Genomic DNA, 24,803 nt, shown 5'->3' on the forward strand with positions numbered 1-24,803 from the left:
GTAGACTATCAGCTGCGTATTTGAGTTAAAATGGCTGTTTCATCAACATGGCTGTCCAAACCTATGCAGAACAAGGACAACAACAATACCATTGCCTAAGTGGGTTGAGGAAAGCCCATGGGGCCTCGTGCTACACAGAAAACTATAGACAACAAAGGAATTATAAGGGTGAATAACCTTCAGATAAGAGTACAACAGTTGGTTATCCAATACGGAAAACACACGTACGATTAACATTACAGACACTGAGCAGATTATATTTAGGAATATATCAAAATGCAGTGATATTTCATTTATGATCTAACCAATAAAGCTTGCTGAAGATCAGAGTTCAGAGCTAAATTACTTGTCAGTTGTAGAGGCCAGGCGGTGGTGCCAAGCAATTTTAATCCCAGTACTTGGGAGTCACACACCTTCAATCCCAGTACTATGAAAGTAGAGGCAGAAAGGGATATGCCTGGGCAGAGAGGAATATAAAGCAGGAAGAAACAGGAGCTCAGCACATTCAGTCTGAGAATTCATGGAGACAGGTTCTTGCCCCCTTAGTTATGAGGATTTCATGGAGGTAAGAACCAGGGGCTGACTGCTCTGCTTCTCTGATCTTTCAGCCCCTGCGCCCAAATATCTGACTCTGGGTTTTTATTATTAAGACCAATTAGATTTGTGCTACATAAGTATGTATATATGCATACAACAACAATTGATGAAAAAAAGAGTCATGAATTTAAAAGAGAATAACGTGGGTTTATAGAAGGGTTTGGAATGAGCAAAGGTATAATAATGTAATTATATTATAATCCCAAAATTAAAATAAACAAAAAATGGTTATCTATGAAATAAAGTATGCCCAAGTTTATCTAAATAGAGCTTGGAAATATTTAAAATAAAATTTCATTATTATTAAAATGATCTTTTTAAATGTCTTACTTCATTTTAACCTTGTTACTTTCAATTGTATTACCAGGACAATGATATATTTAAAAATTTAAAAATTAGTGGGAAATAAACAAATAAGAAATGCTCAATAAAAATATTTACTGAATTGAGTTTTAAAAGTAGTTATAGTAGACACTATTATCAAAAGAAGTTATTTACACTCATTTAGAAAATAGAAGGTCTTTGTGGAATTTTAGTAAAATAAGCAAATATTATGACTTTCATCTTATCAATGTTATTCTAGTCACACATCTAATATATATCTTACTACAGTAGCTTTAAGAGGCACTGCCAAAAGGAGTCAGCCACTGGATAGTCTCAGAGCTCCTTGAAAGCAGGGGCTATCTTCCTACAAATGTAAATACAGCAATCCCCACAGTGCTATGCACACTATATATTATGGACACTTTGGAAGGGTCTGAAATATATTTGTTAAACAGGATGAACCTTTACGACATTTATCTCTTGATAATGAACTTCAAGAACATTTTCCACATCAAGTTTTGATTTACTGACATTTCATACTGAAATAATGATTCTCCTTTCTCTTCCTGGAAAAAAATAATACTGCCATTATTTTGTACTTTCATTTATGACTTTGTGCGACACATACTTAAGTAAAATTCTTTGTAGTATAATTTCTTTGAAAGGAGTATAATGATTACTCAGCCACCTAACATGAAGTTTATATGTTTATGTAATAAAGGAGAGATAACTAAAGGGCCCATGGAATCTCGAGCATGGCCATCACCCTTCCCTGACACCTCCTTATATCAGATACTTTGGAGAGGATTGGGAGGGGGCAGCTGAAGAGAGAGATACCTTCACTGGAATACCTTAGAGAGCAAAGAGACAATCTTCCAACACCATGAGCTAGAAATACTTAAACAAAAAGAGGGCCATGAATGGAAATGAACACAGAAAACTCCTGGAAAAGCCTGTTGTGATAAATATAAAATCCCCATAAGGGATTTTATGAGATAGGTACAAAGAACTTCATGATACACTTAAATTCTGTCCACACATATTCAGGTAAAAATAATAGGAAATACAATTCAGATTTTTAAATTGCTAGTGTATTTCACATTTTAAACATTTAATATGACAGGGCTGGCTGTCTAAGAAAATTCCTTTGAGGAAAGGACTTTGAGGGAGATACTGAGACCTAGATTTGTAAAGGAAACCCTTCATTACCTCACTTTATAGAAAAGCATTTTGGACAGAGGAAAAAATAGCATAAGTACCTGAGTTGGAGATAAGCTTGCTACTCATGAGGGCTGTATTTTACTCGTCTGGGAATGAAGCAGGTGACAATATTTAAAAGATTCTTGAAGATAGAAAATTTTGCATTGTCCATACAAGATATTATTATACATATTATGTGGGGCAGTGATCTAATTTTATTTTTTACATCTGTGTGTGTTTGTTTATATGAACAATTTGGAGATAAAAATTTAAAAAATAGTCTGATATATTTTAAAGAATCAAAAAGTGTCAACTAAAAAATTCTTAAACTATTTATTGTTTTACAGTACCCCAATGGATAAGTAGAATTGTTGAATCCTGAGCCAAGAAAGATGGAGGAAACAGCAGCATAATAAAGCACTATAGAATAGTCACATATATTATTTTAGCCTTACATTGTTTGATTTATATTTAAATGAGTTAAGTCATTAATAATAACATTGAGAAGAGAGATAGACCCAGAAACACAAAATCAGGAGTTGCTGATACATATAGGCAAGTAACTAAAAGAGATGACAAGGAGATCACTAGAAGGAAGAAGACAGGGATGAGACAGTGAGCTCCCAACTCAGGATGGTCCCCAACACTCACTCAACTGGGCAAAGTGAGGATATATGGAGATGTGGACAAAGAGATTAACTGATAATGGAGGTAGGAAACTGGGTCATATTTGGTGTCCTAGAAGCCAAGGAAAGCATGTTGGTCAAAAGGGACAACTGTTGAATAAAGCTAAGAAGAAAAAATGAAATCTAAAGAAAAAGATGACTTGTATTTAAGGACAGGAATAGTTGTGGATCTTGAATGGATTGTCTTCAATGGATCACTTAATGTGGCCAGGAGAATCAAATTTAGGTCAAAGTAGCCTTTAGTAAAAATAAAAAGTATCAGTTTTGCACAAAGACAAGAGTCAAAAATGTGGCTAGAGAATTATGTTTTGATTCATTTGGTGAAGGTATGGTAAGAATAATTTGTATTACTACTTTTTATTTTTTTCTGTCAAGTAGTATAATCACACATGCACACATGCACACACAGTCACACACACATACACACAGTCACACACACACACACACACACACACACACACGCGCGCGCGCGCGCACACACACACAAACAAAGGGCCAGGGATTGGAAAGCAGGAAGTCAAGGTCCAGAAAGCATAAGAAAAGAGATTGAAGGCAATGCAGTGAGATTGACAACTGATGTGTTTGTTACTTATTTCCCTTGTTCACAGAGTGGGGCTGTGAGTTTGATATGAGCAAGGATGGGAGTCAGAATGATAACCAGACAGCTGTGTTATGAAGATCTGAAATCGGGCAGACATGTTTGGGTATGAGGAAGAAAGAATGCTTTATAAACATCTCAAATGATGACTTTAACAATGATGATAGTTAATGAATTTTGAAAAGGATCAGGATCAGAAAGAAGTTATATATTCATCCTGACATAAGATCAACTTTAATTAAAATCTGAACTTAATGTTGAATTATCTTTGATTTTTCTTTAGCAGATGGCGACTCCTAACTCAATTTTATGCTTTTGGTCACACAGCAATCGAGCAACTCTTTCGGGCCTCCCACTCCCTGTCTCAAAAAGCACTCATCTATTTAGGAATGAAAAGAACTGAAAACTTCAACATAACCACCAGGGACTTTTATTTGTATAAGTATATATAGTAGTCCTCGCATTCTACATAACATGAATGGGTTGTAACAACAGAGAGAACAACTTTGGCACTCTATCTTTTTCAACAAAGAAAACGTTAATGGCATTCAGATTATCAAACACAAAAGTGCACTTCTATACAATGACTAATTGAAGGTCTGGTATGATCCTTAAAATACTAAAAGCCATTTCACTATTCAATTACTTTTTGTAGTAGCAGGGCTTGAACTTGGGTTCTTGCTCAGGGTGGTCAAGTAGTTTACCACTGAGATACATTCTCACCGCTCACCAATAATACCTGCACTTTTTAGCACTGGATGTTATCACCCATACACTGAAAAATATTAATATAGTGTCATAGCCACCAAATGTAATTAATAATTATGTGAAGAGAATTATCATATTGAATACAAGTGGTATCACATGGCTGGTGTCTTCAGTGCTTGGGAGACAAAGACAAGAATATCATGAGTTTGAGAATAGCTTAGGCTACATAGAGAGACTCACTCATTCTCTCTCTCTCTCTCTCTTTCCATGTATATATATGGAAACACATACATATATACATGCATATACATATATGTGAAATACACACACACACACACACACACACATATATATATATATATATGGAAACACACAGATATGTGTGTGTATTTCTGATTATATGAAGTAGTCGAATAAAAATGCTTTCCAAAAGATAAACTAAGTATCATCTATTTCTGAACTTGCATTTAAATTACTTAAACACTATAACTTTTTATATCCCAAAGTGAAAGTCAGTTTCCATCTATTTTAAGAATGAGTAATTTTAGAGCAGTCAAGACATTGGACCATAAGTCCAGATTTCTGTTGTTCTTGATTATACTTGAAGAGGAAAATATCAAAGTGAAGAGCAAGAAAGTGGCCCACTTTTAATTTATTGTCTGCGTAGGCAATCCTCTGAGAAATCCAGGGAAGCAACCACAGAATGACCATTCCACACAACTTGTCACAGGCCTGCAACGTGCTGCAACGGACAGAGCTTATCAGTCTTTTACTGCCTTTTTGTAGTCAGCTACACCTTAGAGAATATTTGGATCAAAAAACAAAACAAAATAAAAAGATTTTTTTTTCCTTGTAAGTGTTCTACTAGAAGAATTAAGATAGAAAACAGTGACTCTCAGAAAGTAACTAATAATTTAAACATATTTTATATGCTAAGTATGTTCACGGTCAGATAATTCTGTTTTTGTCATAATGTTCTCTTGGCAAAGGCTAAGTGGAGGATGTTAAAGTTAAAGGGATTCGGATGAGACATGTTCGTTAGCCCCCTACATCACATGAATGAGTTGTAGCAATGCTGAGTTGCAACTACATTGTAGAGCAAGCACCAAGCTATCTTTTGCAACACAGAACACAATAATGGTATTCAAATTATCAAATCCTAAAGTACATGTCTATACCATGACTGAAGGTCTGATGTGACACTGAAAACACAGGAAGCTGTTTCACTATCCAATTGATCTCACATGCCTTTTCTCTGGAACACAGAAAAAGGACCTTTGTTGTCCACAGGCTGATAGCTTATCATCACGTGAGACAATGAACGATCTCAGCAAATATTTACCATTTTAAAAGTAACGTCATGGCTGGAAGAACCATTAGAGATCACTTACCCCAGTCTGATCATTTTACAAATGAGAATATTGAGACCTTGAAAAATGAAATGACTTGTTCAAGGGCACAAATCAGGAACAGCTGTCACACCAGGTCTGGTCTAGTCAACTAAATCTGAAATGTCTCTTCCTCTCCCTTTGAAACATAATCCACTCCTCTTCCCCAAATGCACTGTTTCTTTTTTGCTTTCCTTTCAGAGTTCACCTATGACAAATCACTCCAGCTCTTTTGTTGTTTTTTGTCTAGGAATTCACATTGCTACCACATTGGGCCTGTCTTCCCTACTTGTTCCATATATCATTGTCACAAGTGGAATTAATATGTTTTTCCAGTGCCACTGAGCCTACCAGATACAGTACATTAGAAATTTAGGAATGCCGGCTTAGAACACGATAGCTTCTATACTTTGAAGGTTGAATGGGTATTTGGGGAATATGAATTTTAATTATTGTCCACTGTAGAGACTATAATTCTTCAATAACTCAAAAAAATAGTGGGAATTTTGAGTCAGTGTTTTAAATATTTTTTGATGGCTATTTTTCAAGGTTGAGGAAATACCCCACCTTCAAAACGTAAAGAGCTGTGCCAGGACCCAAGCTCCTGGGTTCCATCCAGGAAGCAACCAAAGAGCAGCCAGAAGGTACCTGCATGGTGTGAAGTTGGATGGAGCTCTTGCCAGCAGTGGACTGATGGAGGAAGGTCATTGGTTAAAAAAATAAAGAAACTGCTTGGCTGGCCCTTATAGGTTAGAACATAGGTGGGTGGAGTAAGCAGAACAGAATGTTGGGAGGAAGAGGAAGTGAGCTCAGACTCAACAGCTCTCCTCTCGGGAACAAACGCCTCAGAGAGAGACACCATGCTCCCAGCTCCCAGGTAGAAAGACGTGATTCAGCTCCGACCCAGGATGGATGTAGGCTAGAATCTTCCCGGTAAGACCAGTGCCCACAGATTATTATAGATGGGTTGATCGGGATATCAGAATTAGCTAGTAAGGGCTAGAGCTAAAGGGCCAACCAGTGTTTAAAAGAATTCAGTTTCCTTGTAATTATTTCTGGTAAAGCTAGCCGTGGGGGCGGCCGGGTGCCAGGGACGGAGCGCTGCCGCTCCTATTACAACAGTGAACAAAAAAGGAAATTTGTTCAACTTTTTTCTCCCTGAAAAACTGAAGATGAGGAATCAAAGGCTTTTCTGGCACTGTTTGAGTCTTCAGAGAAAGAACATACAAAATGTGCTGAGGATAAACGCAAAGACCTGGGAAAAGTCTAAGCCACTGAGTTGTTTTCATGACTCCCGTGTCAGGCTTCTGTAATCTCCATAGGCTCTGACATTTTTACTGTCTCTGTCATTCTGCGCTAACCACTCTTGCAAAGATCGCTATTGACTCAACACCAAACTCAGTGGCACATTTTCAGCTCTTGATGCACAGTGGATTTCTTTTTAAAGATAAATTCTCCCATGCTTTGACAGTTTCATACAGGTATGCAAAGAACTCGAGTCATTTCTCCAGCTACTTTCTCTCACCCCTTACCATCCGTGTCCTAAGCTCTTCTTGTTATTATTTCCCTCTCCTGTTCCATGCTTCTCATTTTCATGATTTCTCCTTGCCTTCCTCCCTCGCTCCCCCTCCCTCCCTCCCTCTCTTTCTCTCTCTCTCTCTGACACATTGAGTTGATTACATTTATGTTTATTAAGTGTGGTAGATTATTTGCTGGTGCATGAGAAACGTACCACTTACTAGAGCACTGAAGAAAACAACAGTCCCTCCGTTGAAATAGTTAACGCTCAATGTCCTCTCAGGGAGGGGCCAAACCTCATTTATCTATGTTATATTGATGAGCCTAGTCCTTTGCAGGTCATGTGTAAATAGCCACAGAAGCAATGAATGCATGTGCACAATAGTCATTCCAGAGGATACCTTTTCATGGTACATTTTTCCAACCTCTAGCTCTTGCATTCTTTCTATCAACTTTTCTGGAATGTTCCTTTGAAATTTGGAGGGGATAATATAGACTTCCCATTTTGGCCTGAGTACTCTGTGTTTTCATATTCTTGGTGCTTTGGACAGCTATGAACTTCCATTTTAACTGCTACCCACAGCAAAAGAAGCTTCACTGATAAGGGCTAAATATGCCTGTTCTTACCTAATTCCATACCCATAGAGAAAGGCAAAGGATGCCTGTACTTATGTAACTCCATACACATACCTAGTTTCAAACTTCCCAGTAAATATGCTTTGTCTTAATGAATAATATCAGCAAACAGGTCATTGAATGATCCAATAAAAATTTTCCTTCATTCTCTAAAACAAGAGCTGTACCTCTATCTTCATTATTCAAAAATTTAAAGGCATGTTGATTGCTTTGTATGCCATTTTTTTTTGCCTGTTTGCTTGGGACAGTTCCAAGGTACAACTGTCATTTCATGCTAACTATTAAGAGATATCTATTTTATTCCCAACATTTTGATACAGATAGTAAATGCTGTGACAGTCACAATCATATTACACAGTCAATGTACATGATAGGCAGTATCAGTGCTGATGTTCATTTGTGCCCTCCACAGTGAAGGCTTCCACTTGATTTCCTTTGTGGTTTCAGTCAATAGCACAACATCCTAGCTATCAATGCATTTCTCATTATTGCATTCTACATACAGATACTAAAGTTATCTTCAAAGCAAGGCTGATATCTTCAATTCTCTTCATAATGATTTCCACTCTTAATTGCCTGCACCATTAAATCCAGTAAAATCTAATACTGTATTTCAACTAGTGTCCATATCTATGTTGCTTCCATGGTACTTTCATATGCAAAGACAGATCATAGACTAGAAAAATGAATTTATACTAGAGAATGATTCAAAATATAGCTGGGTATCCATGTCTTTTGATATTACCACTAATAGAGTAAATGGCGACAGAGTTGTAAACTAGTATATTAACAACTAAAGTGGGTACAAAATACATTCCCTACCGATCTTAATCCTGCAAACGTGTTTGACATCTCCAATAACCTGGGTGATTATTGTCATCATCACATCGCTGTCCTCTATCCATTTGTTATTGACAGACATGTTGGCAAGAATAAGACAGTGAGTTTCTCAGCTCTGTTCTAAACAGGAAAAGACAAAAAGTTCACTACAATACCTGGTATAGTGGCACATACCTTGAATACCAGCACTCAGAAAACAGAGTCTGCTTACTCTCTGTGGGCTTGACATCAGTCTAGTATACAGAGCAATTTCAAGTCCAGCCACATCTAAGTAGTGAGGCGGTATCTTTAAAAAAATTAACTTTATAAATAAAATGTTAATATGACTTTATTAGCAATATAAAATATGTAAGATTTTATTATCAATATAAAATTTCATACAAAAGACCTACATTTTCCAATTTATAATAATATTTGAAATCTTTATAAATATTGGAAACAAAATGTAATACAAATGAGATTAAGATTTTATGGTTTACAAATTCATAGATAAGTTATATTGTTCATATTTAAAACTATCTTCAGGCATGTTTGTGTCTTATCAGAGGTACTCTTACATATTCACTGTTATCTCCTGTGAACAATGCACTATTCTAAGCTCAGTCCTCAAGCTAAAAGGGTCAACAGTACAGAAATATTAAGCAGAAACATAGCACCCTGTTGTAATATGAGTGGCGGGCTATGTTCCTGGCTAGCTTATTCCCCGAAATAATTACACGGAAACTGTATTCTTTTAAACACGGCCTGGCCCATTAGTTCCAGCCTCTTATTGGCTAGCTCTTACATATTGATCTAACCCATTTTTAATAATCTGTGTAGCCCACGAGGTGGCTTACCAGGGAAGATCTTAACCTGCCTCTGTCTGGAGTAAGAGAATCATGGCGGCTCACTGACTCTTCTTTCTCCCAGCATTCTGTTCTGCCTACTCCACCCACCTATGTTTTAACCTATGAGGGCCAAGCAGTTTCTTTATTAGCCAATGACCTTCCTCCATCAGCACCCCTAATCACAATTCATAATCACTGTCTTGTATTGTGTGTCTAATATTCAGAAATCAATGTGAATACATTGGTTTTCAAGTTCTCAGCTTCAGACCTGTGTGCCTATGTTTTCATCTATTTCTATTCACTTTCCAAGCCCAGACTCGTGCAAGAGGAGTGGCTTATCAAGGACTTAGGTAAATTTTCTCTAGTGAACATTAACCGGGTATTTGCACGTGAATTAACATAAACTACAGAAAATACCTTGTCTGAATATTAAAATTTGTCACAAGTACCTGTTTCTTATGGTTTAGTATGATAGTGAGTGGGAAATGGCAGAAGACATTTAAATAGTTTATTTGCGCTTAGAAAAATATTATTTTCAACAAAATTCTGGAATAATTGTAAAAACAAATCACTAGTGTAGATGATTTGTGGATCATATGTAACTGGAAAATATAACAGAATTTTCCTAAATTCTCCATGATATGATGTTAACAAGATGGTTCATCTTATTTCTGATACACATATTTTCTGTCTTTGGATTTTTTCTAGGGAACAAATTTCTCAAAGCACCACATGAAATCATTTTGGGGTAATTTTATCTGAGTACAGGGGCTACATCACAGGTTGGCCTGTCAGAGGCTAAGGATGAGAAGGACCAGAAAGCCTGGAGAGAACTGAAGGCAAATTGGGAAAATGTATGAAGTTTATGCAATCAGACAATATTGAGAAAAAAAAATAAGCTGTCATAGCTGAAGAAACGAACAATGTTAGAGCAACACTTTCATGAAAAATAAAGGCCAGAAAGTGGAAACAGTTTTGAGGCAGGTTGTGAAGAGAACATTTATAATTTGTGGCCTAGGAGTACGAATCATGAATTTGTCAAAAGTAGAAATGCAAATACTACTCAATTTGCTTAGAATAAAAAATTCTCCATTTATTCAAGGAAATAAAGTTTTATTCTATCTTAAATACAAAATAAACAATCAAATGATTAAGAAAAAAATCAAAAACAGAAGAGAACCAAGGCCTTTGGAAACAATAAGTTTGAGAAAGTGCACACCTGAATGATTTGATTGAATATTTAATCAAAAGAAAATAAAACAAAATTGCCATGACTAGAAAGGGAACATTCATTCTTTATAATATTTAGCTTTTGATTAATATTAGTTATCCCCATATTTCTGAATGGGCTAGAAGAAGACTTACAAAAAACTTTTCTCCACTCCTGTAATTTCTAAAATTTGCTGACTTAGGATTTGTCTCCCACCCCATTGCCTGACTCTTCTTTCAATATCTGAAGGGGAAAAGCATTTCTGTCATACTATCTTTATTAACATGGAAACAAAGTATGCTTTCCTTAATCTGCCACACAGTTATTACACACACACACACACACACACACACACACACACACACACTAATATATAAGTGTAATGGATATTTCAGTCAAGTATATTTTAAGTTATAATTCTTAAACATTTATGCAATGATGACATGAGGAAACATATGTCTGCCCCTATCTGCAGAGTCTCAGATGACAGAATAACAGAGAGCGACTAGGTGCCGTGAGTTTGTGTACATAAATTCAGTTCATCTTTGAGCAATAATTGCCATATACATTAATTCTTATGCTTTAAATCAACAGTGGCTTCCTGCTCCATCTAGATGAAAAATATAAATACTTCTGTTACTTACATAGTTCATCATTCTCTCAATTTTTATCTTTCCTAAGGACATGTTGAGTTCAGATGACACTTTAATATACCCTTTGTGTGTGTGTGTGCATGTGTATGCATGTATGAAGTGTGCACATATTTAGGTTGATGCACATGTGTGAAAATGTGGACGTCAGAGTTCAATATTCGGTGTCTTCCTCTTTTTCTGTATATTCTGCTCTTTTGAGACAGGATCTCTCACAGAGACTGGGACTTATTAATTCACCTAGACTGGCTGAACAGTGACCTCCATAAATTCTTCAGTTTCTGCCTCTTGAAACCTGGAGTTACAGGAATCCACTGTTATATCTGATATTTCAACTTGGTGCTAGGAATTGAACTCAGGTCTTTCTAGTGTATCAAGAGCATTATCCATTAGCCACATTCCAAACTCCAACTTAACACAAGCTGGTATTCAACTATTTGCACCTACCATGCCAGAAGCTTGGAATATGGTTTCCACTTATGCGAACCTAGCACATTCTCTCACTCTTTGAAGACCTGCTACTTTGTTCGTTGAATGATTAAGTATGTATGATTAGGGCACATTTTGACATATGTTTACTTACGAGGACTGCCAGAATATTTTGGATTATTTAAAAACTGAAAAATGACCACATATCTAACACTCTATAAAAATTTTCTTTCATACGTCAGGTTTGTTTTAAATAGGAAGAAAAGAAACTTCTACTTTCAGGTTCACAGAAGAGCATTGGCTCATTTGCTTGAGAGTAAATAGAAAGTGTTTCATACTTTTTTACCTGTAGACATTTTCATTATATATGTATATATGTCATTACACATATGTTATTGAGAAACACTCTGACATGGTCCTTAACTCTTAAATTGTGATACAAATTTTACAGTTGCGTTCCTACCGTGATTCTACACAGCACTGAACAAGGCAGGACTGCTGACTGACTCACACTAGACCCTTGTGTAGAAGAGCAGACCCACAAGGGCTCAGTTTATCCACTCACCTTCACCCTTGGTTTCCTACTTAATTGCTTATTCAGAAAAGTTTTCTGTGTGTTAATCAGTGCTCCAAATTATGTTACCAAATGTACATTTACTTGAAAAGACATTAAATATGAGTTCTTCATCAGACTATTAAATTAGAAAAATATTACAACCACCTAAGGTAAATTCCAACTGTTTGTATTATTTCCTCCATGCAAACCAGATGTCAAAATATTTTTCTAAGTATTTCCATGAGTTTCCTGAGTAAAACTATTTTATGTATAACAACTCCCAGTTCTCTCTCTCCTTTCTTTTTCTTTTTTTTCTCACACCCCAATCCTTCTGTCCCTGTCTCTGTCACACACACACACACACACACACACACACACACACACACACACACAAAGACACACACACACTCCAGGACAGATGTTTGAGAAATACTAATAGCAGGGCTAGGGAAATTCCCAAGGATCACTTATTTTAAAACTCACCCCATATTTCTCAAGCTTAGTGTTTGTGACATGTTTGTCCATTTTTTCATTGAGTCATTATTTACTAAAAATCACTCTCTACGTTGAGTAGAGATTTAGAGTTGATTTAGAGTTGCAATATAGAATTTGTACATTCTATACATTTTAATTTGAATTTGCTTCATTTGTCATAAAATATATGAGTTAATATTTAGGCTTCTAGGTTTTGAATAGTGAATGACGGTCATTAACATTGGTGTCCAGACACAATGTGTTATTGGATCTGCTTGTCTGCTCATAAAATTAATAGAAGATGAAAAAAGTTTGAAGAATTTTAATTAATTATGTTTCCAGAAGAATTTGGGTGTCTTTCTCACATGAGCTATGTATTTTTTAACGAAAACACAGAACTGGCAATGGCCAGGTCACTAGATGCATTTCATCGTCATCAACAACAAGGAAAGGGCTTGGTGGTCAACACAGGTGCCGTGCCAGGAAAGCCAAAGTATCTTCAATGATTTCTAGCACATAAAATGAGAATAGTTTATATAGTAATAAAATAAAATGAATTTTTGTCAAAGATAGAACATGGAAATTTTTTTTCAAAGTTTTATACTAGTATTTTGAGCTCCTTAAGTGCCTTTTCAAAGTGTCTTTCACAGCAAAATAATGCCCTGCAGTGATACGAACATAACTCATGTACTTATGCAAGCATCCAACAGCCTTTGTTTACTGATACACTAGTCTATTTCTATCACATACATTTTGATTTATTTCCATCTTTACGTATAACTTGACTTTAACTGTGTGGTTTTATATTCCATTCGAGAGTATAATTCTTAAAATACAAACTTGTTATCTTTCTCAGAATTTATAATGGCATTTTATAGGATGTATGGCGGGATAGAGAAAATAAACATAAATAGCATTAGTCATGTTAGATTTGTGTTAGTTTTTGCAATACGGCAGAAATCGTTTATTTAATTAAATATAGTTTTGTAAGCCTATTGTCTCTAAATCAACTCTTCTCTTTATTTAAAGGTCATAATAGACAGACATTAGCCCCCTTTTTGTATAATGTTTAAGTTACAGTCTCCAGTTGAATACTGGGCTTGGCAGGGTACCAACTGAGAAATAGGTTGTCAGGAGAAGTTATGTCCTTGTCGGTAAAACACACAAATATGTACTTATAATAAATACTTAGGTGTTTTAGAAAGAAGGTAAATGTTAATGTTGTTTCTAGTGTCAATGTTAAGAATTGTACTGCCCCAGGCAGTTCAAACATTTTTGTGTCAAACATTTACAATATTGTGAACTTTCATGACTTGTGCAGGACAACAGCGAGATTATGGCAGTCTCACCACACACATTCACACACACAAAGGTTTTGGGTTTGGACCTTGGGACATTTGTGTCATGGCCCTTTCCTCCTATAGCCTTTCGCTGATAAGATGGTTTTGGAAATAACGGAAGTTTCAGAACTCTTCCCCTCTCAAATTAAGTTTAGAGTTAAACTAGTGTGATTTTTTTTTTAGCTGCAAACAATTCTCCTGTGACATTGTTGGTTTTTCACAAAGGTGTTCTTATGACCTCATCACTGTATGTTTGGGCTAAGGGGCCACCAAAATGCTGATGATAGTCTCTTGCTCTCGCCCAATCGACTTCTCAATCATGCATTCTTAGGACTCATAGACACTCCACTCCTTTCCTGTGTCGCACATATTTTATTTTGATGACAAAACTTTAAGCAAGGTTAGACAATTTACTGCTAATAATTTCATGACTTCTTTTCCTCATGGCAAAACTAAGGAGTGAAGCGAAAGCTACACTGTTGCGTACCTGCTCCCCATTATCTCACATCAGTGAAATGGCGCTGAGCCTGATAGGCAGTGTAAAAGTCTTAATGGTCAGGGTGTTAACCAGACTCCAGGGAGTAAATGTGGCTACTTTGGCAGGGCTTTTGGACAAATTACAGTGGTGATAGAGCCCACACCTTTTCGAGGCTTGCTATTCTCTTTCATCGCAGTGTCCAAAACTAACTTGAGTGCTTGCACATAATTTTTTTACTGCTCCTGTAGCCTAAGAACCATTTCAAATGGCTCATAATAGGGGATTTCTAAGTACTAGAGAACAGCAAAATTAGAAATGTTTTTAAAAATAATAAATTCTCCAAAAATCGTTGTGTTCCTAGGTATATATTGGTTTTACTAGATGGAAAACATCTACAAATTAAAATTTTATATTTTTTAAATAAAAAATATTTGGAAAATAGTGGTCAACTAGCATAAACTATGTAGTTTAATTTATTGGATCACAATTGTACAAGGAAAGCAAGATGCAGAATCATATATAGACCATTGTTTACTCTTCAGATAGCTGCACAAACCTGTCAGCTTAGATGTTGAATTTGAAGTTATCATGAACAAGATGGTTAAAGGCATCATTCTGGAATAACTTATTCATATCTCTGGAAGAAAAACTATGTTAAATGCCAGATTTGCTACTATGCATAAGGCTTTAGACTTTTACAATGTGGATCCCATTAAATTTTCACCTTTCCATAATACTTGTACACATTTAAGGGCTATCGGTTATTATCAAAATAGAATCAAAGTTATTGTCATTTTTGCTGTTTGAAGCCATATGTCTGCAAAGTTTGAACCTTTAAGTATGGGCTCTTTGAGAATGGATTACGTGGGAAATTGCTTTTCTATTCGTGTGTGTGACAGCTGACTTCAGCTGTTTTCTTAAGCACCTACGGAACAGCTGGACGCTTTCTAGTGGTCCATAGAGTTGAAGCTAACTGAATTGGAATGTTTGCGACCAAGGAATTTCCTCTTCCCTCATTGCTAGAGTTTTATATTGTTGACCTTTGCGGCACAGTGATCGTCTGTAACTTCTGCCCATCCTGAATACGATGCAGATATTAACACAACTATATCCACCACACAAAAATGCAAAACCGGTAAGTTCGAATGTGAAGCATGAGCCATAGCTGACCAGAGAGTGTTTATCTGTCATCTGGTGTTTGTGTTCATTCTCAGACAACAATCACAGTAATATAGAAAAATGAAAGGAAACAAGGTTGATTTTAGTTTCTGAGAATACATAAATTGGTTTACTGAAGGTGCTCTTATTCTGGTGTAAATTAAGCCCAGTTTTCTGTACAATGAGGTGTTAAAAGTTTGGGATGTAGGAAGCAAAGGACTGTGCTGCTTTTGTTCCTAACTAGAGTTACAGAGAAATAGTTCCACGGTTTGTAATCCATATTCTTACTATGCTCATTAAAATGTTAGTTACTCTATTATTGTGTGTGCATGTGTGTGAATGTGGGCACTTGTTTGGCATGGCATATGTGGGGCCAGAGGATATTTTCTGGATTGCTTTCTCCCTTTTCACCCTTGGATCTAGGCACTGAACTGAGATCTTCAAGCTTGTGAAACAAACTTATGCCCACTGTGTCATCTTGCCAGTCCATAGTAATTATGGACATTTGATGAATTAAAGAATCAAATGGAATTATTGGTGTTTTTGAGAATATTATAATCACTTATGAGTATCAATGGTTTAATTTTCAGGGCAACACCGAATTCTCTATACTTACAAAGAATGTGTGACTGAAAAAAAAATCACTTCCACACCATCACACTGCAAAGGACTGTGAACACAAAACATTAAATATTGCACTTGAAATTTTGCTATGAAATATTGCATGTTTTATAACTATCATGCTATAAAGATAATCCTGCTTTTATGACCACTGGTAAAGTAATGCATGCGATCTCTATCCTTTCTCAGCTGAAGGAGGCTCAGGTGATGACAGGAAGATATGCGCCGAGAAAGGAGTAGTGACAGTTATGTACTATGTCATTTACTACTATGATTTTATTATCAAGGAAGCTCATTCTGCTTCCTTTGTAGGGATACACCACTTCTGGGGGTGCTGACTGGTAAATTTTATTACTTTCTCATCTTATTAAAGTGACTGCATTGCCCTGTGGCCTTCACAGCATTGCACTATTTGGATTTTCTTCTTTACTCATTGGATCTCTCCACTTTATGTTTTGCCAATACAAAAATCTATTGGTTTCATGAAAATCTCATTATCTATTCAAAACTACAATATTATATTTTTACTGGGTTAAAAAGAAGGGGTGGTGGCTTAGTGGAGTAGGGGGAACACTCATCCATTGCTGATGTGAGCCTCTAGGGAGGCAGAGGCAGGCGGATCTCTGTGAGTTCGAGGCCAGCCTGGTCTACAAGAGCTAGTTCCAGGACAGGAACTAAAAAAGCTACGGAGAAACCCTGTCTCGAAAATCAAAAAAAAAAAAAAAAAAAAAAAAAAAAAAACAACAACAACAACCAAAAAACAAAAAAAAACAAATATAAGCATTTTCTTTGATTCTAAAACAACAACAAACAAAACAAAACAAAAATTAAAGCAATAAAACGATTACCAATGACATTCTGTTATGTTCATAGACCAGTACTTTTTTAGCCATTATCATCAGAGAAGCTCCCTCTTGCAGCAGATGGAAACAGACACCCATAGCTGGTTGAGAGACCTCAGCATAATCAGCACAAAATAGTATTGACTTCATCAAATTCCTTCCCCTAGGTTTCCTTAGAAAGGGCTGAACCTGCAGAACAGGCTGTTTAAAGACTTTAAACCCCAGAGGGCTTGGAAAACACCAAGGAAATGAGTCCTTATGCCCACAGTAGGAGTGACACATACAGACTCAGAGAGACTGAGGCAGCCTGCAGAGGGCCTGCCAGCTCTGTGCTATATGTGTCCTAGAGCTGTAAGAAGTGGACAAGTACCGGAATCCCTACCCAGGAGTTATCAACAAATGATAAGCACTTTCAAATGAAAAATCATTTTTCTGCAGCGTAGGTTCACTGGGGAAACAAACTACTCTAATGGCCACATGCCCAGCCGTAGATGGCTCACAGAAAACAAATTCAAAGCTATCTTTAGAAGCTCATTGTCTCACAATGCTGCATCAGGATTTATTTTTTATTTTTACTTTATTTTATTTATTTCTCTACAGGTTTTGCCTTGTTTTATTTTCTAAAGATTTTTCACGTGTGTTATGGCTACCATTTTTTGTTTTGTTTTATTTATTTTTGTGGGACTACTGGATGTGTGAGCCGGTGTGTCTCTTTCACTCTACCTGTTTCTAGTTAATTATCTTGGACTCTTTTACTTCTGGTTGTTTCATCCTATTTTGAGGTTTAAAGATCTATTTTATTTTATTATTAACCCTTAGATGCATGTCTGGTTTTTAATCAGAGACAGAAAGGGTGTGGTGGATCTGAATGGGAGTGGAAGTGGAGAAGAACTGGGAGGAGTAGAAAGAGGGGAAACTGTATTCAAAATATAATGATGAAAAATTTTGTTCAATGAAAGAACAAAATGGGGGGCCTGAGAAATGACTTATTTCCTTGTGACTTTATTGTGGATTGATGGAGTTATCCATGTCATTCAACTACTGAACATACTATCTCTTTCTTAAAGATATTTCTAAAAGTCATGAAATGTGCGTGGCTAAGAAAAATATGTAGAACAAACAAAAAAGTTAAACAATTACTTATTTTCAAAAAAGATAAAAATTTCTCATCCAAATGCCCCAAGTTTTAACACTTGGCCATAGAAAGATAAGCAATGAGCTATTTCAGAGTACTGAGCTTTGTGGATATCAGTACACATTTTCGCTAATAAAGATGAAAAGGATATTAATACTACATAAATTTTCTAAATCTTTGGAAACTGTATCATGGAGGATGTCAGAACATTTCTGAAAAACCTTCTCTGAGTTTGTGTAATATTCAGAACAGTTCTCTCTTCCTTTATTTTATGTCACACATAAGAATGGAAGCAGGGGGCTAAAGATAGCTATAAAGAGTTCATTTGAGAACTTGGGGTGAGATGTCTAAAATAAACCATTAAAAGAAGAAATGTATTTTATGTATCCTAGACTATTATTTTTTTCCAAGAGAATAGATTTGGTATCTTACGGGCAAAGATACAATGGTGTGTGTGTGTGTCTGTGTGTGTTTGTGTGCGCGTGTGTGCATGCGTATGTGAGAAAGAGAGAGAAAGAGAGAAAGAGAAAGAGAGAGAGAGAGACAGAGAGGTTTATGGGGTTGGGTTTTTGTGAATATGTATGTTGTATGCATATATGCTGTATTGTAAGGCACATCTGTGTTAATGTCACAGGCATACAGAAGCTAGAGAAGATCATCAGTTGTCATTCTTTGTTAGTGTCTCCCTTACCACCTTGAGGCAGTGTCTCTCACTCTACCTGAAGCTGGCCATTCAGGCTTGGCTGGCTAAGAGCAAGCTGCCATGAACTGTCTACCTTTGCAAAGGCAATGCTGGGGTTGCAAACTCCATTGCTTGGAGATACTGGGGACTCAAATTCAGATCTTCATCTTGCATTTAAAGTGGTCTAATGAACACACACACACACTTGGTTTTTTAATACAGGGCTTTTCTGTGTATCTTTGGCTGGCCTAGAATTCACTCTGTAGACCAGGTTGGCATCAAACTCACAGAAATCAGCCTCCCTCTGCCTCTGGAGTGCTGAGGTTAAAGGCGTGTGCCATTGTCACTCTGCTTGTTTAAACTATTTTTATTTTTCCCTTTTCTATTAGGATCAATTAACTGTACCAAATTGGCTTTACTATTTCATATTTGGATGTAACATACTTGAATCTCCTATCTCCAGTTGAAGTGTCCTGCTCTCACTTTCATCCGTCTCCTTCCTGCACCTCCAAACCCTCTTGTGTCTTTTCTGTACCTCTATTGTTTTCCTTTTTTAATCTTAAGTCCTTTGTGTGTGTGTGTGTGTGTGTGTGTGTGTGTATGTGTGTGTGTGTGTGTGAGTGTGTGTTTATGGATATGTGCATATAAGTACCAGTGCCAGTGATCTTGTGGACCAGAGGCAACAGATCCCTTTGTAACAGGAGTTACAGGGTGCTGGAAATTGAACCCAGGTTCTCAGAAAAGCAGTATGTGCTGACCTTTCTTCCAGCAATGTTTTCAAAGTTTAGAGTAAGAGTAAAGTTAATGTTTATAATATTTAGTAAAAGGTATTTGAAATTTCTTTGCCAAGGTTTTAATACTGTGATCCATGTATATTTTTCTCTATAAATCACTGCTATATTTCTATAAAATTTTACATTTTTTCAGCAATTAAATAGGGAGATGAGACAGAATCAGCAACATATTTATAGTACTCTAAAGGATGTAACAGAAGAGTACTTTGTTTCATTTGGTGATAACTTTCCTCAAGTGTCCTTCTCTGCTTAGATTTTTATTTAACAAATATTACTTAGGAAATATAAATCATTTCACTAGTAGATAAAATTCCAGTGTTTTTGTCTTGCACTGTATATGTTTAATTTAGATAAAAAAATCAAATTTATCAATTACATTAAATGCTTTATAATCAAGTCATTAAGTTTTTATTGTAATTTTTGCTTTAGGGAAGCATTAATTTTTAAAACAGAAAGAATTTAAATGTAGTATTATTGTGTAAACAGAAAAAATAGTTTCATGGATTGTGAAATTACTGCTCATCTGTTGTTAGTGTTTTTCTCTGAGGGATACTTTGTGTTTCTTGCTATAGTGTTGAATATATATATATATATATATATATATATATACACATCTAATATATAATAATTATATAGCTATTAATATATTTGATGTTTACAAGGCAGTTTGATGTATGTGTGTACATATACACATACTCATAGATCTCTGCAGCTCTTGGTTGTCACCAGTGAATCTCACTATTGTAGTTAACCTAGTTAATGCTGATACTCACAGCTGGTATAAATGACTGTGAAGTGTTCAGTTCTGAAAGAGATACCCCCTCCCTAAGTTTCCCTGGCTCAGGGACCATTGCAGGTGAGGCAACAGAAAGAGTGGGAGGTTGAGGAAGGCTGCTGTGGTCATGTGTTCTGAGAGCATGAACTCACTGTGATGATAGCTACCTCACAAGACCCCAAATACACCAAAAATGAGATTTCGAGACAGAATTTTCTCTTGTATTTCAGGCTGGCTTCCAACATGAATGCAACACTACTCCAGGTTTCATGCCTGTTTTGAATTCTTGCTTCTGTTTGAAAAATAAGCTACGTAAAATCAATTATAGTTGCTTGAATTCATATATTTTACACTTGAACTGTTTTGTTACAATGGATATTCTTTTGGATATCACTGTGTATTTACAGTATATCTAAATAAAATCATAATCAGTAAAGTTATATATTAAAAATATATGACATGTCAATTTATGCTGTTCTTATCTTTAGCTACTTAAAGAATATATTAATGATTTCAATGAGTACTATACTAAAAAAGTAAAAATACCATCAGTTTTAAGTTGTAGAAATGGCTATAATAATTGTCTAAGTATTTGAATATTTCAAAGTTCATAAATAAATTATGATTAAAATTAAGTCTCTGACAGATAAGATCTAGAAATTAGATTTCAGGGTGGTTTGTCTATAGATAAGCATGGATTCTCTTTTAGAAGCAAGAAAATATAACTATTTCTTCAGACAATCAGATATATACTATGAGCCCTGAGTTGATATTCTCTAAAAATTAGTCATTATGATTAAGATTTATGTTGATATTTATCACTAATATTTTAATAGACTCTCTAATTCTTAGTTTGCTCTTAAGTTGAGCTTCTATCTAAATATGTATCATAAGTTCCCTTCTTTGGATATCTACTGTAGAGTATATGTTTTATACCACAATTTGTGATCAGGATCTACTGTTTTGTATCTAGAGAAGTTCTCTTATTGGAAATTCTTCATAAATTCCTCACCTTTTCTTGCCTGATCTCTTCTGTTCAGGGACATGTTTGATTGCTCGGTTGTTTCTTGGTGGTTCATTTTGAATGCAGAAGTAACAGATCCTGTTATTTCCTTTGCCATAGAGACTATAACCACATTTTGTGGACATTCTACTTCTATGAAAATTAAATAATTTATAAACTTAAATTAAATGTCTACACTTAAAACAAGTCCCTGATTACATTTCTTTCCATTTCCCCATTAACACTCCTAATTCTTTCCCATCACATTTACCTAAATATATTGTTTGCAATGTATTGGTAATTTGAAATGTTTGTCTCCTATGAGAGACATTTATGTCTGTTCAATTAGAAAGAAGATTTTGAAAATGCATTTCTCAAGGAGTTGCATTTGAATATCCCAGAACAGATTCACCTGAGAATCTTAAATGTCGCCTTAAAGCTGAAAGGGCAGCTGTAGTGTGGGTCCTCGAGGAACATTTTCTCACTGAGGGAAATTTTTGTCATGGTAGAGCGTTGACTGATGGAGGTGGGTCTTGTATCTTATCTGTTGCTTTCATTGGTTAACTAATAAAGAAAACTGCTTGGCCTGATAGGACAGAAAATTAGGTAGGCAGAGTAAACAGAACAGAATGCTGGGAGAAAGAAGCCGAGTCAGTCAGTTGCCATGATTCTCCTACTCCAGACAGACGCAGGTTAAGATCTTCCCTGGTAAGTCACACATCGTGGGGCTACACAGATTATTAGAAATGGATTAGATAAATATGTAAGAGCTAGCCAATAAGAGTCTGGAACTAATGGGCCAGGCAGTGTTTAAAAGAATACGGTTTCCGCGTAATTATTTATTATTTTGGCTATAAAGCTAACCGTGCAGGCAGCCGGGTGCCAGGAACATATCCCGCCGCTCCTCACAACAATTGACTTCATTTAAGTAGTGATGACAGAGTTGCATCTGAACCTTTCTACCAGGTGAACATTGCTGAGCAATACATTTAACCTTGGGTATCAGAGTAATGGTTGATATTCCTTGTCAGATTCACTTGGAATCACCATTGTGCATGCTTGTGAGGGTGGATCTGCTCTGAATGTGGGTACCATTCTCCACAGACTGGAGTTATATTCTAAAAAGGAGGGTAGTAGCTAAACCCCAGAATTCATTATTTTCTGTTTCCTGTCTGCAGTCCTTGTGTGACCAGCTGCCTCATGATGCCACTACCACGGACACTTTCAAGCCTTTCTCACTTTGGTGACTGTACCATGCTAAATCAGAAGTCAGACTAATTTCACTTCCCTTAAGTTTCTAGTTCCTCAGCCTTTGGTAATTCTGGGAAGAAAAGTTAATAATGCAATAAATTTTCATGTCTACATGGGGTATCATGTGTTCTAAAATTATCATGAAGGATTTGCCACCCTCACGAAAAAAAATATGGATAAATAAGAAATACTATCAGTTCTATTAGGACTGATGTGATTTAATTTAATTTTAAGATGTAGAATAACTCTTAAGAACCCTGACATTTGGAGACAAATGCACTCTATGATTTTCTTCTAATGCATAATAGACATATACCTTTGCCCTGAAGATACTGAGGCCATATGTATATCCATAACACAACTGATCAGAATAAAAATTTTTTTCATACATTCTGGGTAACATAAATATATGACCTACATATCTGCCTTTATAATATAGACAATAAAGAAATCAAAAGGAACAGAATGAGAGAAAAATGCACAAAAAGCCAGTGAGGATTTAGAGCTGAGAAATTTAGATGAAAATACTGTAAGTTTGTTCTAGGATATCTCCAGCCTGTCTTATTTACTGGCTCCATTGATCTGCCCTTCACGAATATCACATTTAAGTCAAGTCAGTAGGACTGAGCATAGCATGACTAAGCACAATGAAAACAAAAACTGTAATATCAACAATTAGCTTCCAGATTTCTGAAAACCTGGAGAAACTTAATAAAAAAAAGTTACTGACTATCATCCATCTTTTGAACATTCATATTCAAAAGCAGCATTCATTTCTTCACATCAGTTCTTGGATCCATTTTTACCTTTCTTTTTAAAGGTAGGTATAAAAATAGGGACTTTGGGAATATAGTTCAAACCTGGTGAAAAGTGCTTATACAAACAGCATGTACCTGTTCACAGGTAAATGTATCTGTTCATGTGTGTACATGCACACACACATATACACAAGCACACACAATATCTTATGATACCCTGTGACATAATAAAAGTAGAGAAAGTATTGTGTGTTTGGACTCAATAGTGCAGGTCCACATCAAATCTAGTTCTTCCGTCTAACACCAGAAACAGTTTTATATCTACAGCATAAACTGGTACTTTAAATAATAAATAAGGACAGAAACAAACTTCATAGTGATGTAGGGTTGGGCTTGCACATCCACAAGGAAAGAATCAATAAGTCAACGATCCTGGAGTGTAAAAGGTTTGCTAACTCCATAATAACAAAGAATCAATGCTTAATTATTCAAAGAAAAGTTTTTATAATGTTTTCAATATGTTTCCTTTCCAATCACCCACGTATCAAAGTGCATAGATATGAGTTTTCATTACATAGCTATTGTTTTGATAGTCACATAAATATTTGTAACACCTTTGCACTTCATAGATGGGTGGGGATTATAATACATGTCCTGAGGACCTATCAGTCAAAGTCTTCCTAAGTGCTGGAAATTGTAAGAGTTAAAAGGAAAAAAAACAAAACGCCTTGTAATATAAATTAGAACAATATTGCCACTGTGTAGCACTTGGAAGGTGGAGCCCATTTATTCTGCATGCATATTTAATGTGTAAAATTATTTTTGCATCCTAAAACAACCTCTTGAAATGCCATAGACAAAAAGCTAGGCAGACCAGACGCATTCCTAATCAGAAAGAAGAAAGAAGAAAAGAAATGAACCAACAGTAAAAGAATCTGGGTACTCACGGATCTTTTCACCTCTCCACCTTGACCCAGCTTTCATTCTGCCGGAGATACCCACAGGAGAAGCTATTTCAGCCATTGAGAACAGCAGCATCAGTAACAGCACAGCCATGCCAGGTAAAAATAACCTCTGTGGAGAGTCCTGTTGTAGACGAACCTGAGGGCTCTTATGGAGAATAGAAACCTGGAGCTAATCCTGTCATTTCAGTCACCAGAAGTGTAAATATGCTGTTATTCCATACACTTCAAAAAATAAAACAGGTATGCCCATCTCAGCCTCTATTTGATTTGTGCAGGAATGCTTTTCAAAAAGGCCCCCCAAACTAGAAGAGACGTACAGCTTCCCTCTATACATAAGCACAGATGTGAGGAGAGAGACGC

General features: G+C 36.0%; 1 protein-coding gene across 5 annotated transcripts in view; it reads right to left on the reverse strand.

Moving 5' to 3' along the window:
• Robo1 (roundabout guidance receptor 1) overlaps nucleotides 1-24,803 on the reverse strand; it is a 1,017,834-nt gene that overhangs the window by 702,561 nt on the left and 290,470 nt on the right. The window contains exon 1 of one of the 5 annotated variants that reach the window (XM_041678492.1): nucleotides 24,426-24,700. The exons of the other annotated variants lie outside the window; for them this stretch is intronic. Within the exon in view, the coding sequence (XP_041534426.1) occupies nucleotides 24,426-24,534 (109 nt within the window). The 5' untranslated portion in view covers nucleotides 24,535-24,700. Of the gene's footprint in view, nucleotides 1-24,425; nucleotides 24,701-24,803 lie in introns of those variants that run through there. 5 annotated transcript variants of the gene reach the window in all.

The sequence above is a fragment of the Microtus oregoni genome, unplaced genomic scaffold, assembly GCF_018167655.1.
Source record: "Microtus oregoni isolate MIOR12 unplaced genomic scaffold, Mior012 000030F_ref0000283, whole genome shotgun sequence".
Lineage (NCBI taxonomy): Eukaryota > Metazoa > Chordata > Mammalia > Rodentia > Cricetidae > Microtus > Microtus oregoni.